Source organism: Pelecanus crispus, chromosome 11, assembly GCF_030463565.1.
Source record: "Pelecanus crispus isolate bPelCri1 chromosome 11, bPelCri1.pri, whole genome shotgun sequence".
In the NCBI taxonomy this organism is placed as follows: domain Eukaryota; kingdom Metazoa; phylum Chordata; class Aves; order Pelecaniformes; family Pelecanidae; genus Pelecanus; species Pelecanus crispus.
In genome coordinates this window covers 290,337-305,518 of record NC_134653.1, presented here as the reverse complement: position 1 = coordinate 305,518, position 15,182 = coordinate 290,337, and the positions used below count along the sequence as shown (strand labels likewise).

At 41.5% G+C, this 15,182-nt stretch overlaps 1 protein-coding gene across 2 annotated transcripts; it reads left to right on the top strand.

Annotated features, from left to right (window-relative positions):
• The first annotated feature begins 1,653 nt into the window (after window positions 1-1,653).
• On the top strand, window positions 1,654-13,147 carry IL4R (interleukin 4 receptor). 2 transcript variants are annotated; one of them, XM_009493185.2, is made up of 9 exons: window positions 1,654-1,739; window positions 5,522-5,660; window positions 6,543-6,697; window positions 7,761-7,915; window positions 8,508-8,664; window positions 9,458-9,557; window positions 10,180-10,249; window positions 10,389-10,465; window positions 10,573-13,147. In XM_009493185.2, the coding sequence occupies exons 1-9, from the start codon at window positions 1,670-1,672 to the stop codon at window positions 12,902-12,904; spliced, it is 3,255 nt and encodes a 1,084-aa protein (XP_009491460.1). In that variant the 5' UTR covers window positions 1,654-1,669; the 3' UTR covers window positions 12,905-13,147. The 2 variants fall into 2 exon arrangements, with proteins under 2 accessions (XP_009491460.1, XP_075574653.1); XM_075718538.1 differs by having other exon boundaries at window positions 10,570-13,147.
• Window positions 13,148-15,182: the final 2,035 nt, after the last annotated feature.

Genomic DNA, 15,182 nt, shown 5'->3' with positions numbered 1-15,182 from the left:
TACATTTCATAATAGTTTGATTTATGTAGATATATTTGTCAATAAAAGGTGTGGTCATCTTTATAAAAAAAGTGATTTTTCTGTCCCTTACTCAACTGAGAAAGAGTCTGGCTGTTGCCTGTCTTGCATTTATTCTATTTGAATATTTGACAACAAATACTCAGCAGCCGTGCTTGAGAATCTTCCCAGTTTTAGAGAGGAGTTCTTTGACAGTATATGCCTTTGGTAGCATGCCTTCGAGGCTGCACATCCTTACATGTATACAGTGCCCACATGCATGCTTCCAAAAGGTCATTAAATTTTTCCTAAGCTAGTCACTTAACAAGTTTATACCGTAGCAGAGTTGCTGATCCCTCGCCAATCCTTTTGTCTTGTGTGCTGGTGAAACTCAAATCTGTTAGAGGCGTCAAAGGTTGTTCTGCTGCTGCAGTTGGAGCAGAGGGTATTGAACCACCATCAACAAATACGTATCAATGGTCTCTTCTGCCAAAACTTCTGCAGAAAGCCCAACACCACTCCTGCTAAAGGAGCTCTTCTGAGAAGTTCTCTCCTCTTTACTCAGTCACACAGAGAAAATCATGAGGTTTTGACGTCAAAACTAACATGCCACCTGGGAACTTTGCAGATGTAAGTAGAGCAACTGCAGCACACAGGTAGTAAGAACACTGTGCCCGGACTCGGAGATTGGAAAATACCAAGAGCATGCGAGGAAGGGACAAAAGGGTTGTGTATTAACAGACAATGTGCTGCTGAACAAGTTTTATCCCTCTTTATACTGAATGCAAAGTTATGGTTATTCCGTATTGGGCACATGACTTTACCTACAGAATTTTAAATGCATCGCATATGTTTCTAGTGATATAAAAGCTGGTAGCCATATCTAATCCAGAATATGATCTTCCACTAAATGTCTATGTTGCGTCAGCAAAAGAATCTTGGGGAAATAAGTTTTTTGAAAGTCTTTAATTATTTCATCTGTTTTCAGTTTCCTTAAGCAGTTTTGCTATGCTTAAAGAATTCTTGTATGTAAAAGCTGCATAATTTTCCTTCTCTGAAGTTGTGCTGGTTATAGCATGATTAGGTATGTGTTTTGCAACTTCTCATTACTTACTGTTTTAATGAGTCTGCATTCTGCTGAAGCAAGGCTCAGAGGTCTTTGCTAAAATCTTTTTCAAGAGGATAGTATTCTTACAGTCTACAGTACTGGTGATAGGACGAGGAAAATGTTGCAGTCATTAGATCAGACACTTCGTTCTTAAATTCTTTCAGTTATCTGAGTAGAATCATAGGACTTTGGTGACATGTTGATTGTCAATGATTTTGGTTTAGTGCTTACCCTTTTAATATCTCCCATACCAGCAGCTTTGCTTTTCTAGTAGCTGAAAAGAGTAGGTCCACTGTCAATGTCAGTCTAGTATCCTCTGTAACTAAAACTTTGCAGAAAAGTCTTCTAGCTCATTTGTATTATTCTTCAACACTTCTCGTTGTTCCATGAGTTGACTTTAGGGGGATCAGGCACTGCAGGGGATCTGAATCCTAACATCTAGCAGAGTGGTACGACCAAGTACACCCTTGCCTTAACTGGGACGCTGATTTAAGCTTGTAATAACGTTTTCTGTTGGCAGAATTTCAGCACAGCTTGTCCTACTGAACCTGGCCAGTGTCGACGATGGCAAGACTCCCAAGTGCTGCACTGCATACCCTGTGGATCCTTTTCTTTTCGTATACAACAAGTGAAGGTAAGTTTGTCAATGTTTTAAATTATTATACTGAAGTTTTTGTCAACAGCATTTTCCCATGGCTAGTAGGCAACACTATTACCATTAATTAACTAATACAAAATGTGTTACTTCAAATGTCAGAAATATCCCTGTACTAGAATAAATTCTTGGATTTTTTTTTTTCTTTTTATTGACCTTTTCCTTATGGGCAAGAAAAAATAGGGATTTGCAGGAGGGAGAAACTGAGGTTTGGAAAGTCATCTCCCTGCTCCCCCATTATGCAATCTCTGTTGGACCCTTGCTTCAAACAAGGTGCTCGGCAATAACCGAGGGACATCTCTAGAAATCCCGTACGAGTAGCAAGCACTTATTTGCTTATTTTCATAACTGCGACTGCTCACCATGTGGGCTACGCTCATGAAATGGAGCATGTAGATCTACTGTTAAAGGGCATCTGTCAGTTTGTGTTCTCCACAGTGTGCAGAGTTACTAAGCTGGAAAAATTAGTTGACTGGATTTGAACAAATTTTGCAGGCACTTGCTGTGAGGCATTACATGCGCTGACTTGTGCCTGTGCAGGGGCAGATGACTGACATGTGATGTCCTATGTGCTCTTTACTACATCATTTTTTTGTTTGTTTGGCAGGGCACGTAGCTGCATTAAGTCTTAATGCTGCTTGTTAGCTAATGGTTATTTTCTGAAGTTCAACTGGCAGGGGCTGAATATGAGAATGGTTTTTTTCCTTGTATCTTTTATGGTATTTGATTATAAAGACAAGTTAGATATATAAAATCATGTTTTCTGACAATGCATTTTTATTCTCTGGAAAATTAATCTTACATTTTGCTTTGTGTCGTTTTTAAGTAGTTCTGCAGTAGTCTACAATTTTTTGGGTGGTTTGGGGTTTTTTTTACGCAAACTAAAATAGTTAAAATAAATTTAAAAATAGCCTGTCTCTAAAAAAGAAGGTTTATTAGCTACTTTCTTATGTACTATGAAATAGTACAATTTGAATTAATGAGAAGGATCAAGGTTTGCGAGACTGTATTGGCTGGGTCATCTGATCTAGATAATCCCACATTTTCTGTAAATGATCTTTATCAAGGTTTAATTTTACAGATTTGGGGTTTTTTTGCCCCCCTAGTTAAGTACATGTTTTAAGTTTCTTCAGCATGGTATTCTGGTTGAGGATTAAAAAAGAAATCCAGTATTTCAGTTCCCTTTTTAAACTACACAAACTGAAAACAAACTCTGTACTGTATGTGGTTTCAAAAGGAAATTCTCAAATATCTGGGGTTTAAAAAAAAAAAAAATGGTGTACCAGAGATGGAGAAGGGAGAAGGTCACAGGAAAAGAATACAGAAGATAATTTAGAGTTCTGGAAAGACATGAGGACACTGAAAAGCGAGATAAAGTAAAGCTGCTAATCATCATAGCTTAACACAGTAGGAAGAGCTTCATTTAATTGACGTATTCTTGAAAGTGTAAGATCATTAACACATTGAAAAATAATGATGTTCATCTTTAAAGGGCTTAAAATGTTAGTACTTCTTTTAAAAGTGCATCTTGAAGTGGAAAAAAAAAGAAACCAACAATACAAATATAAATGGCAGCAAAATATAAACAGCAGCAACAGGATAAATAGATAATGGTTCTTTTAAAATAAATGAGCAGTGTGACTGCTACAGTGTTGCAGAATTTTAATCTTTAACTTGCTGCTCTTCTGGTGATCTTGAGTTTTTTTGAAGAATCGGGGACCATGCAGAACAAAAGGGATCTAAATGTGGTGCTGCCATCCAGAAAGGATATGGGTGATACTTCTTATCTACAAGATAAATACCTAGCCTTAGTAACTAAAACAAAACACATCATCTTCTAAATATTTGAATGCTAGTGAAACCCTGAGCTGCAGTCAGGCCTAGGTTTATAACCAGTCAATACACCAGACGTTTTAGATTATGATTTTTATAGAACCGTTCAATGGTTCCCTGTCACTGCCATGCATCCTCATTTGCGTACGTGAGCCTCACCGAGTTTATTGAGCTTACTCAAGTGATCCAGGACTGCCTGGTAGTCAAGTTTTGTGGGAGGCCTTTCTAAAAGGCAAGTGAAAGTGATGCGTGGATTTTAATGAGGGTGAAAGACCATACACTGACAGTACTAAAGAATTAAGTGTTTCATTGAGTCAGGTTTTTACTGAAGTACCAGAGGGTCCTGGTGGTAGATCCCGTTTTACGTAATGTGTCGTGTCCCCTAAAAGGCATCTGACCATCATGTTTGTTACATTTGCAGATACTGTACTGTATCAGAGTATGCAGAAGTTATATCAGAATAAATAACACAAGTGGACTACAGAAAAGTAGGAATGTAGGAAGGATAAAATGAAATTGGGTATTTCTGATGACAGAAGTTTTTGCTTGGGAGGAATAATCTGAAATTTAGGTACCCACTGGAAAGAACAAGCCTGTGAAGCAGCAGTGGCTGAAGGACAAGGACCTTACAGGATGTGAACTGTTGGCAACCTAATCTTGAATTTGCAATGTAAATTACAAGAATGGAAAGTTAGTAACGTGCTGGGCCATGTAAACAAAATTATTTATGTACTATAAAGAAATGAAATCATGTCTTTATATGGCCCTTGTATAATTGCCACAGGAAACCTTCTAGCAGAATCCCTTAGGAAACGATCAGAAAAATATCAATTAATAGGATTCTAAAGACCAGACAAAGCTATTATGAATTTTTATGGGGAACTGAGATGTAAAGCAGGAGAGAAGGATTTAGATCTATACAACTTGTGCAAGAAAAGGGAGATATTGTTAGTAGTTACCAATAACAGAGAAGTCAAGCATCAAAGAAGGCAAAGAATTGTCTGGGATGATAAAAGTATTAGCTATTTCTGACTGCTTCATTTAGAAATGATCACGTTCCAGTACCACATTTGGCACACTGAGTTCCTCCGCTTCTGTTCCTTGTTTCACTCATGTGGACTGCATTGAAATAATGGAAAATGAGGCTGGAAGGGATACTGAGGATTGTGTATTCCATTTGCCTTTCCAGTTCTAACAAAGATATTTTGACTAAGGTTTTCTATTTTTTTTCTTATATACTGCCAGTGAAAGAGATTGTAAGCATGAATATTGGGAGCGCGGAGACTTTGGGCTTCTCTGTACCTTCTCAATGCCTGTAACAATGTGACTCTAAATCTCCCCAGGTCTCTGAACACTATCATAACAATGAAAAGTAGAAGACAGAACAGGAAATACTGAGTGAAATTAAGAAAAGGTGTATACTAGAAGAAAGCCTGTGACAGGAGGATCTTATAGGCAATGGGGAACTGCTCTGGGGAGGCAGAGCGCATGTATTTGGGAAGCTTAGAACCGTTGTAGATGAAGTACAAGGACATGCCTATAGGCAGTGATCTTGGTCCAACTCTGTTAATTATCTGCATTTTGGCTTTTGAACCTTTTGTATTTAACACACGGGATGATGCTGGTTTATAACTAAATGTTGATGTGTTGTAGATAGAGCTATCAGAATCAGATTTTCTATGCTTGGAAGACTGTTGGGTGAGCTGTGCCTTCCTATTTCAATATTACTACTGCAGACCTTCCTCTCCAAGACCACAGATGTCTCCAGAAAGGTGGAGACATTTGGTGACACACATCTCTAAAACAATGCTTTAACTTAATTTATAGGGGGTTGGTAGCTCAGTGTAGATGGAAAAGTTAATGTTTCTGCTTAGTCCAATTGATTCTTTTGATTTTCTTACTTCTCATTGTGTGCTGCTTCTCCGTAGTTATGGCTGCAGAGCAGGTACAGGAATTTGCATGCTTCACTGACTTTGACAAAGAGCTGGTTTGTCACTGGAAGGTACCTGCACAAATTAATTGCTCCAAAGAATTTCTGCTGTACTACAGGCAAGAATTTTTTCCGCTGTAAGTGTTTAATAAGATGTTACATTATCATTGTTGGAACTTCATATATCCTGGAGCCGTTACCAGCTTTGATTCCCTCCTTCTACCATGGGTGTCTGGGACAAAATGTAATCCAGATTATTTTTCTTGCCAGGAGGAAAATGGGTTGCTGCAGTTAACAGCATGCTCTGTTCAGTGGTCTACTTTTCTGCAGACCTCGCTGCATTCTTAGTACAGAGGAGAGATTAAGTCCTGCTTATAGGAGTGGTAGGGCTCTCACAAGTTTACCCAACCTTCATTTCATGCAAAATTTTACCTCCTTCAAGGAGAACTCTTACCTGATTTACCAGTTTGTAGTCTGTGTGAAAGGTACTCTCCCCTGGAGCCCAGGTGCTTATCTGCATACAGTCTAACTCCGTGTTCAAGCACAGACTGTTGTCCCTATTCTGCAGCAGGGCCAGTTGTCATCTGCTACAAAGGAAGATGCATCTGGGCTCTCCTGTTCCTCTCCGTATGATTTCTCCACACAGACATCTGAATAACCTCACTTTGTACACTGTAGTAAACCTGTTCCTAAACTAGCAAGCTGCCAGTCTGCTCCTTCAGATGAAGTGTGACAAAGGGTGTTAAATTTTCCTCTCGGGACTAGTCCTCAGCCTTTCTGTCAAGTGTTTCATGTGTGTGATACAGATATCTGGGGGGTGTTTGGGGAGGGCGGGCTGTTTGGGAGTTTGGGGGAGCTCAGTTTTGGTTTGGATTTGTCTGGGCTAAATGTTTCTAGGAGCTGAGCTTGTTTGTCTCAGATTTGATTAGCGCTACACATTGGGAAGCTTGATTTCACCTTTTCAAGAAATAGTGTGCCACACTTTCTAAACATCACATAATTTTCTGCCTGTTTTTCAGAAATCACGTGTGTGTTCCTGAGAATGGAAAAGACAGTTTAAGGTGCACTTGCACAATCAGTCCGCGTTATTTTGTATCAGGCCTCACGTATATTCTAGCTTTACAGTTCAATGGGACAGATATGTGGAATTACAGCGTTACACCAGCCATGGTTGGTAAGAAACCATTTACTTTGTCACCAGAACATCTGGTTCCAGGCTTTGCAATCCTAGCTGACTCCTCATTCAGTTTTTCCTTATCAGAGGTGAAAAGTGCCATGCTGGCTTAAATGCAAAATCCATTCGGCTTAGAAACCTGATTCTGGAGTAGATTCTTAAGGAAAGAGTATAAGTAATGAGGCAAGCACAGAGTGATTCTTCCTCTAGCTGTACCCTCTCAGCTGCCAGCCAGCAGCAGTTTGGGGGCTTAGGCGTGTCTTCAGTGCATTTTACTTGTGGCTGCAGAATTCAAGGATGAAGGGGAATGTGCTACTTCCAGTTTCTAGAAAGGCATTAGGCTATCCCTACTGAAACTTATTCCATTCCTGTCTCTGTCATACTCTGATTTTTCATGCTAGTTGAATCATCCTTCTGAACAGAGATTTTTTACAGTAATTGCTGTTGGATTATAACAACCAGTGATAAAAAGTTAATGACTCTGCTCTTTCACAGGACAGAGCATAGATGCAGTTTATGTCTCTCTAAAGGCACCTAGTTTGCTTAGAACAGTGTGCTTTTTCGTAACACTCGTCACCTCAAACCCTCAGAGAAATCATTCACATACCTTAGGCAGGCATTCATCTGCATCAATGAGCTGGTTCTCTTCAGAGTACTTGATTGTCACTGCTGCTTATCAGCAGAGTGATCGGGAGCCTGCATCGGCTTCCAAGAGACAGGTAGCCAGGACAGCCTGGCTGCGAAGTTGTCAGAAGCAATGTGCCTACCCCACAGCACAGCATGCTATTGTGAGGGCACAGGTTGTTCCCATTTTTCCAGGCTGAAAGCTGCATCCAGTGCACCAAAAGGTTGCCAGCTTGAAGATTTAGTGCTTGTTAATGAATACCTTGCACTTGCTCTGTTTTGGCCTCTATATCCTTGTGCTGCAGCATAGCGAAAAGGGCTAAAGGCATTGACTGTGATGAGATTCTGGTCTCTGGTGAATGTTTCTCTCTCTGCTTCTCTCCATCAGTGTTTTCCCATTGCCATGTTCTCCTTAACTGTATTTTTTTTTAACATACAGTTAAGCCAAGAGCCCCCAAAAATCTTGCTGTTGAGAAAGTTGAAAATGGTAATTTCAATCTGAGCTGGGAGGAGAGCTACTCTCCTAAATCCATGCTCTCTGGACGTCCGGTCATCTACGAAGTGAAATACTGGAGGAAGCAGCACCCAACAGAGGTAAGAGACAGCCAGTCTCTTCATTTTCTGTCTCTCCGGAGCTTTCAGGTTTAAAAAGTCTTCTGAAAAGTCTGGAAACCATTTCATGAATAATGGTGTAAGGGCCAGCAAGGGCAAGTCCCACAACGTTCCTGATCACACACCTGCCACAGGTCACATTGCAGGGTGGTTCAGCTGGGCTTTAAAGGATTGAAACTATTCTGACTGCCACCCCAAAATCATCTGCTGCTCACAGGGCAGAGATTGAAAATAGGATGCTTCTGTTCCCTGAACTTCATTTGCTCCTTAGACATCAGGAAGCTGGAGGCTGTTCATGGCTCTGTGGCACGCTTGAGGCATTTCAGACACCCTCCTGAACAATCCCGCGCTTTAGGGCTAGGCTGCCTCTGGGAGGGAAAGAAGATGCACGGTGGCGTCACAAATACCACCCACTCATGACAACAAAATGCAGTATCACACATAGCAGATTAGGTATACAGTTGTTCATTTGTGAAAGGTCGCTGAAACACACAACACTGTTGTTATTTAATTGCTGTCACTAACCCTTCACCTCATAAAGAAATCAAAGTGAACTTTCTCACTTTCTTTTCAGGTTTCTGTTAAAGCAATTAACTACCAGGCAAAAAGCTTTGAAATTGCTGCAAGCTCCTTGAGGAGAGGCTATGACTATGTTGCAAGCGTAAGGTGTAACTATACAGACTACCCGGCCTATTGGAGTGAATGGAGTGAAGAAGTTGAATTTCACTATGGTAAGTATCGTAACAAATAGCAGCTTGGTAAAAGTATGGTATAGTTTCATAAACCATATCATATATACCCCGCTGCTCTCCTCTCAGAGGAGAGTTACGGAATCATCATCTTCATCCTTTTGAATGTATTGTGGATACATCTGTAAAGGCTTCCAAAGGGGCATAAGAAGGCAACTCCTGGGGAAACTAAGGAAGAGAAGACTAAGGGGAGTTGGATTATTTGGCCTTGTGGAAAAAAAGGTTGAAAGGGGATGTGTTTACTCTCTATAAATATTTCATGAAGTAGACACCAGGGAAGGGGAAGAGACATTTAATTTAAAGAAGAGCATTGACGTAAGAGCAAGTGGGTATAAATGAACAAGAGATACTTGGGCTGCAAATGAAGTGATACTTTAACCATCAGAGGGCTGAGGGTTTCTAAAAATCTCTGAAGAGCAACAGAGAGGACAAGAAGCATAGCTGCACTACAGCGGAGATGATAATGCTGTTTTAGGGACTGTGTGACAGGTTTGTCCCCGAGAGCTGACAAATGGCCTCATAGTATATGCTGGCTCTCCCAGCTCCTGACGCTCACAGTAACTGACTGCAGTAGCTGCATCGACCTTTCAGACATGCCACACACCACTGCCACGGGCAGCTGTGTATGTTCTGTTGTTTATCTGCTGGAGGCTTTATTTTATGTCCTCTAAAGGAGCATTTTTTTAAGGTGCAAAAGAAGAGCAATGAATTTGGTATTGCCAGTACTTGTATTTATATGCACAGATACATGTGAATGTATATGTTTATTTAACAGATTACCAAGTAACAACCGAAGACATTCTGCATATGGCTGTTCCCATATCCTGCATACTGGTCATGGCAGTATCTGTAATTTGTTACTTCTGTTTTACCAAGTATGTATCGTACTGTTCACAGGTTTTATAGAGTAGCATTTTGCAAAGATAACGGTATTGCTATTGATTAGCTGAATCTCTAGTAGTACAGGAATCTAATGTTTCGGTTTTTCTCAGCACCTTTATCTTGCTCTCTGTGAGCAAACATTTTATAAACACGAATCAGTTGCACCCTGTCATTTTCTGAATAGATAACTGAATATTCTCTATTAATCTTACTCGAATGGGCTTGTTACAGCGCCCAAAACAGGCTGCAGTTATGGGGTTTGTCAGTTTTGGACCCCAGTCTTTGCTGGAGTTCCAGTAATGATGGTTAAATATCTGTATTTCTTTTTAATTTATTTTAGTGGTAATGTGAAAGTGAGATCCTATCTGTTTTGCACATCATTTCAAACATGATTAGAAGAACATGTGACTGTGGTTGCGCAGAGCAATCACGCACCAAACATACAAACATCTTTGCACTAGTTTAATGAAAAGCAGCACTTGGAGATGCAAAGAAAAGCACTTCCTGTTGCTGCAATGCAGATGGCTAAGAGGGAGAGAAAAACAGAAGAGGGAAGTGTACACTGATGAAGCCAAAATGCAGTCAAAGCAAACTATTTTAATTCTTCCCTTGCAGAATGAAGAAAGAATGGTGGGATCAAATCCCAAATCCAGCAAAGAGCCATTTGGTCGTAAAAAATGTCAAGGTAATTTAAAGGCTTTGCAAAAAACACCTTTTCCTGATCAACAGAAGTAGAATATGTGATAAGTGCTATTGTCTGGCTAGTGCAGGGGATACTAAATACAATTCACATGTGTCCTAAATCTCATTTGTATCTTCATTAGTTTTCAGTTTTGTGCTACATTGATGAAATTAAGTTCCCTTTCCATGATTTAAAGCAGAGTCATATGGAAAACCAAATGTAAGTAAGATAAAGGAAAAAAAACCCCAAACCTCTACTTTACAGCATAAAATAATTTCCTATTACATAAACATTAACTGTCCTTTCCTTTTGACTTCCAAAAGCAGAAGTTGCAAGAACTGTCTGGCTCAAAGTTTGTCAAGCCAAAACTACAAGGGAAAAGATAACATCAGAAATGTTGAGAAATCTTGCAGTTGCCCCAGCAAGTCTGGAGAGTGGTTTCCAAAAGGCAGCAGTGCAGTTTTAACCCCCGAGACAATTCTGGTTGAAGAGTCTGTAGAAATCTGTGAATGTTTAACAGACGTTGAGGCTGAGAGCCAGGAAGAGACTGGTGACCAGATCACCATGTTTGAGCCTTGTGAGAGCAGTGTCAGTGCTTTCAGAGAGCACACGGAACACAATGATGTACTAGCTAGCATGTTTATTGAGCTCCTGGCAGATGAAAACAACATGCAAGACAATAAAGACCCAGACATCATCACAGGTGAGAATAAAACCTTTGAGAAACTTGGGTCAGAAAATCTATCACAGCAAAATCCAAAAGAAAGCACAGCCCAGAGTCAGCAGCCATGTGGTATTTCTCATACAGTCTCCCTTTTCACTAAAGCCTGTCAAGATGACTACAATTGTAGTACAGCCAGCAAGAAGTCAGAACAATCAGAAGAATCCTTTGAATCTGGCTACCAGAGCTCCAGCATAAATTCTGCTTCTCTGGATGCAAGAGATCTCCAACATATGGTTCATCAAAGCCTTTTTCCGTGCAGTTCTGAAAGTCAGCATGACTCGTGTGTCCTGATCCAGGAATCTCCAAACAAACCATCCTTTGGGACCAAAAGAGACAGAATAAGCAACTCTGCACACAAGAGTTTTGATACCTTTCTGTCTCTGTCCATGGGGCTGTGTAGCTCTGCATATAAGAGCTTTGACACCCTTATCTCTCCATCCTTGGAGCCCTGTGGTTCTGCCTACAAGAGTTTTGACACCCTTACGTCTCCGTCTGTGGAGCCCTGTGGTTCTGCCTACAAGAGCTTTGACACCCTTACATCTCCGTCTGTGGAGCCCTGTGGTGCTGCATACAAGAGCTTTGACACCCTTACATCTCCGTCTGTGGAGCCCTGTGGTGCTGCCTACAAGAGCTTTGACACCCTTACATCTCCGTCTGTGGAGCCCTGTGGTGCTGCATACAAGAGCTTTGATACTCTTGTGTCTGCATTCAAGGAACCAAGTAGCTCTGCATATAAGAGCTTTGATACCCTTGTGTCTCAGTCTATGGCTAACAGTGGCCTGACTCTGTGTTTTGAAAATATGTGCTCCTCATCATCATTGACACAGTGTTCAGAGACACCAGAACTTAGCTGCGGAGATCAAATTTATCAACCCCCTAGCAATCAGACATGTTATACTAACTACAGATTGCCCTGCACTGAGCTTGATTTTCAAAACACCTGTTCAGAAGATACTGATTTTCCATCTTTCTCCACACATGCAAATGACAGTGCATCAACTTTCCTACCAGAGGAAGAAATACATAAGCAAGTAACATATCAAAATGTTCAAAAGAAAGCCAATATAATTTCTTGCCCCACTGGACCTCAATCATGTGGTTATCAACCTTTTGATAATGCAGTTAAATGTAATGCTACATACTGTGACAATGACAGTGAGGTTATCGCTAGGTCACTATATGAACCCTTTATTCGTCTTTTGTACAAGAACCTGAGAGAGGCACCTCCAGATACCATAATCTGTGAACCTGACCAGAGGACAGATGACCACGTATGTTTGATTGTACAGGGCTTTGACTGCAGCATTGTCCCAAGTTTAGCCTCTAGTGAGAATGTCACACAGACCAGTGATGGCAGCATTTGGATCATCAACTCTAATCAGCTGTCTAGTGAGAGCAAAGATGAAAATACCAGCAGAGACAAGCAGCTGTTGCATTTTTTAGAGCTGAACTGTCAAGATTTTAACAGTGGAGAAAGAACTATAAAGGGGACAAAAGCTGACGGCTTTAACTATACTGGTAAAGGAATGCAAGAGAGCAGCAGTAACAGACTAAATACTGACTTTCACTGCCGCATGCACAACCACTTGAGGAAACTTGGAAATGCAGGGGAAAATAAAGAGGTGATGGTAGGCAGGAGGTGTGGCTCAGCAGCTAGCTTACCAGAAGAATCACTGGACAGCATTGGGCTAAATTTAGAAAGAAAAACCGCAGAGCCCCTGGAGCTCCTGGTCTCAGACAGGCTGACACCTCTTTTTGTAGATAATTGCTGTCCTGATTCTCACAGCATTCACAGTGAGGGTTCCATACTGGCACCTGCAGTTAAGAAAAGACCAGTAGAACTATTGAGGGAAAACAACAGGAAGAATGAGAAAAAAATGAAACTTGTACAAGCCCTTGCACAGGAGGACAACTGCTACATGAAGGTAGCCTAGCCACACTTGCCAAGACTGAACCAAACCAGTCTTTGGAAATAAACTGTATGGCAAATTGAGATGTTGCTTGTTCTTCCAATCTTGCCTGAAGTGAGGGCTGCTACACTTCAGACATGGATTCAGAGGGTTGTAACACTCGTGCCTGCTGCAGGGCTGGCAACTGGTGTGTGATGCAGGCGCCTGGGCAGCAGCAGGGGTTAGCACTAACAGTTGCACCTACAACTCTGTCCGGGGGCGAAGCCGGAGCTAAAGCTTCTCTGGCCGTGATTGCTCTGTAGAAGTCAGCAGCAGCTGCATAAAGTAGGTGTTCTTAGTACAGCTCCTGTGGCTGTTGCCCTGGCTCTGTATGTTGCTTGGGGAGCACAAAAGGTGATGTGGAAGGTGCTGCCACACCTGGAAGTGGGATGTAGGTGCAGGTCAAAGGGGAAGTGACTGACTTGCACTGACAGCATCACACAGCTTCCATAATTTATGGGGGGGGGGATATCCTGTGTGCCTAGCCCCAGCATGGGGTATATGTTTCTATACTTGCTCAATCAAGACCTGAAATAAAGATTACTGTAATTTGGGCTTAAGCAATGCTGTTATTGATGATTAGTTTCTTATTCTGTAGAAGCAAGCAGTTATTTCATACTTCTACTGCTGTAAATGGAATTAGACATTTCTAAGTAGTGTTTTCCTAGAAAGTTTATCCAGTTTATGGTCAGATTCCCTAAATTGATGGATCGGTTTTTTTGGCTTCTTGTTCTGTCCAATCAGAATGGGAATTATGCCTGCAGCTTTAAGGCAGCATATACTTCTTATTGGATAATTGTTCCAGAAGTTTTACTCATGACTCTGAACTTTTCTAGAGCATTACCATATATTTTGGTATGGTAAATTGCATCCTACTATGCTGGCAGTGGCACAAAATAGTTAAGAACCGTTAAAGTAATTTTATGTGTATTAAAATATGTATGTGTATTCTCATTATTTAGAAAACCCTATTTGCATTGCCATTCATAAGGAAGGAAACCATAATGCTAAGCACAGAAAGTGGTTTAACGTGCTTTGTAAGTAAGATTTTTGTACCGCAAATCTCTCTTCAAAGTTCAGGTTGGCCAAGTGGTAAAGGTATCTATGCATCAATTTTGCAGCGGTAAAAAAGGGTATGTAAGCCCTGGAAGGAGACTCACAGTGAAGCCGTCTGTATTTAGATGTGATAGTTAATATTTGTATGGGCACTGGTTTGTAGCTCACTTTCACCAAGGTGGTGGTTAGTGAAAGACCTTAATGCTTGTAGCTAAGGTGCTGATGAACATGTTATTTATTTGTTTTTACTGCAAATATCAGGTTGAATTTTATTTGCACTCAGGTGAGGTTTAATTCTATCAGAAATACTCATTCTTTGGATGAGAGCAGTTACTGCTGTAGTTACCATCAGCACAAATTCTGTGAAGTGGCAAGGCTGTGGGGCAGACAGATGAAGAGGCCTTCCAGGACCCATCAGCAAAACCTGCACTGAAATGGTGGAACAGGAAGATACATAGAGGCCATGGTCTGCCTCATGAGTAAGCCGACTCACTTCCCTAAATCCAAGCAAAGTCAAGTTTAAGCAAGAACCCACACCTAGTTACTGCAGCTACCCGGAATGGGTTACTCACTGTTTACTGTGTAGCACAGGGCTGTTAAGGGAGGTGCAGGGACAGCAGAGGTGCTTTGTTCCCCTTCTGCTCCTGCGCTCTTCCTTGTGCTCTTTGTGAAATCCTCCTGGAAGGCTTGCCCTTGGCTGGAGCAGCCAGGAGAGGTCTGCTCAGGCCAGGTTTGGAAAGCTGTTCGCTGCAGCACTTCTCTGTTGAGCCCCAGCTTGGTTCTGGCTTTTTTTCTTCTACATAGCTATGCCCTCCTGTCTGCTCACTTCCACTGGATGGCTTTCTCTGGGGGGGTATTCTTCCCGTTCTCTCCCTTCAGTATTTCTTTGGTGAAATCAAACTGTAACTCTTTGAGAAGGGGGACCCCTATTCCTATGCCTTTGCATAATGCAAAACTGGCGATAAATACCAGGGCTGGGCGGCTGGCCAGCTCACCCCTGTCCTGCGACAGGCACGGTGCCTGACTGCAGTGGGACCTACGTTCACGTTCCATCCTCCACTGCCTCCGCTTTCGCCATGTGGAGCTATAACCAGGCTGGAGAACACAGGTGGGTTTCAAATGACAGGTTTCTGGCCTAAGAGGATGATCTGCCCAGAGCGCGTGGGAGTTCTGACTTTGGGCTGGCTCCCAGGGCTGCCAGCGAGCT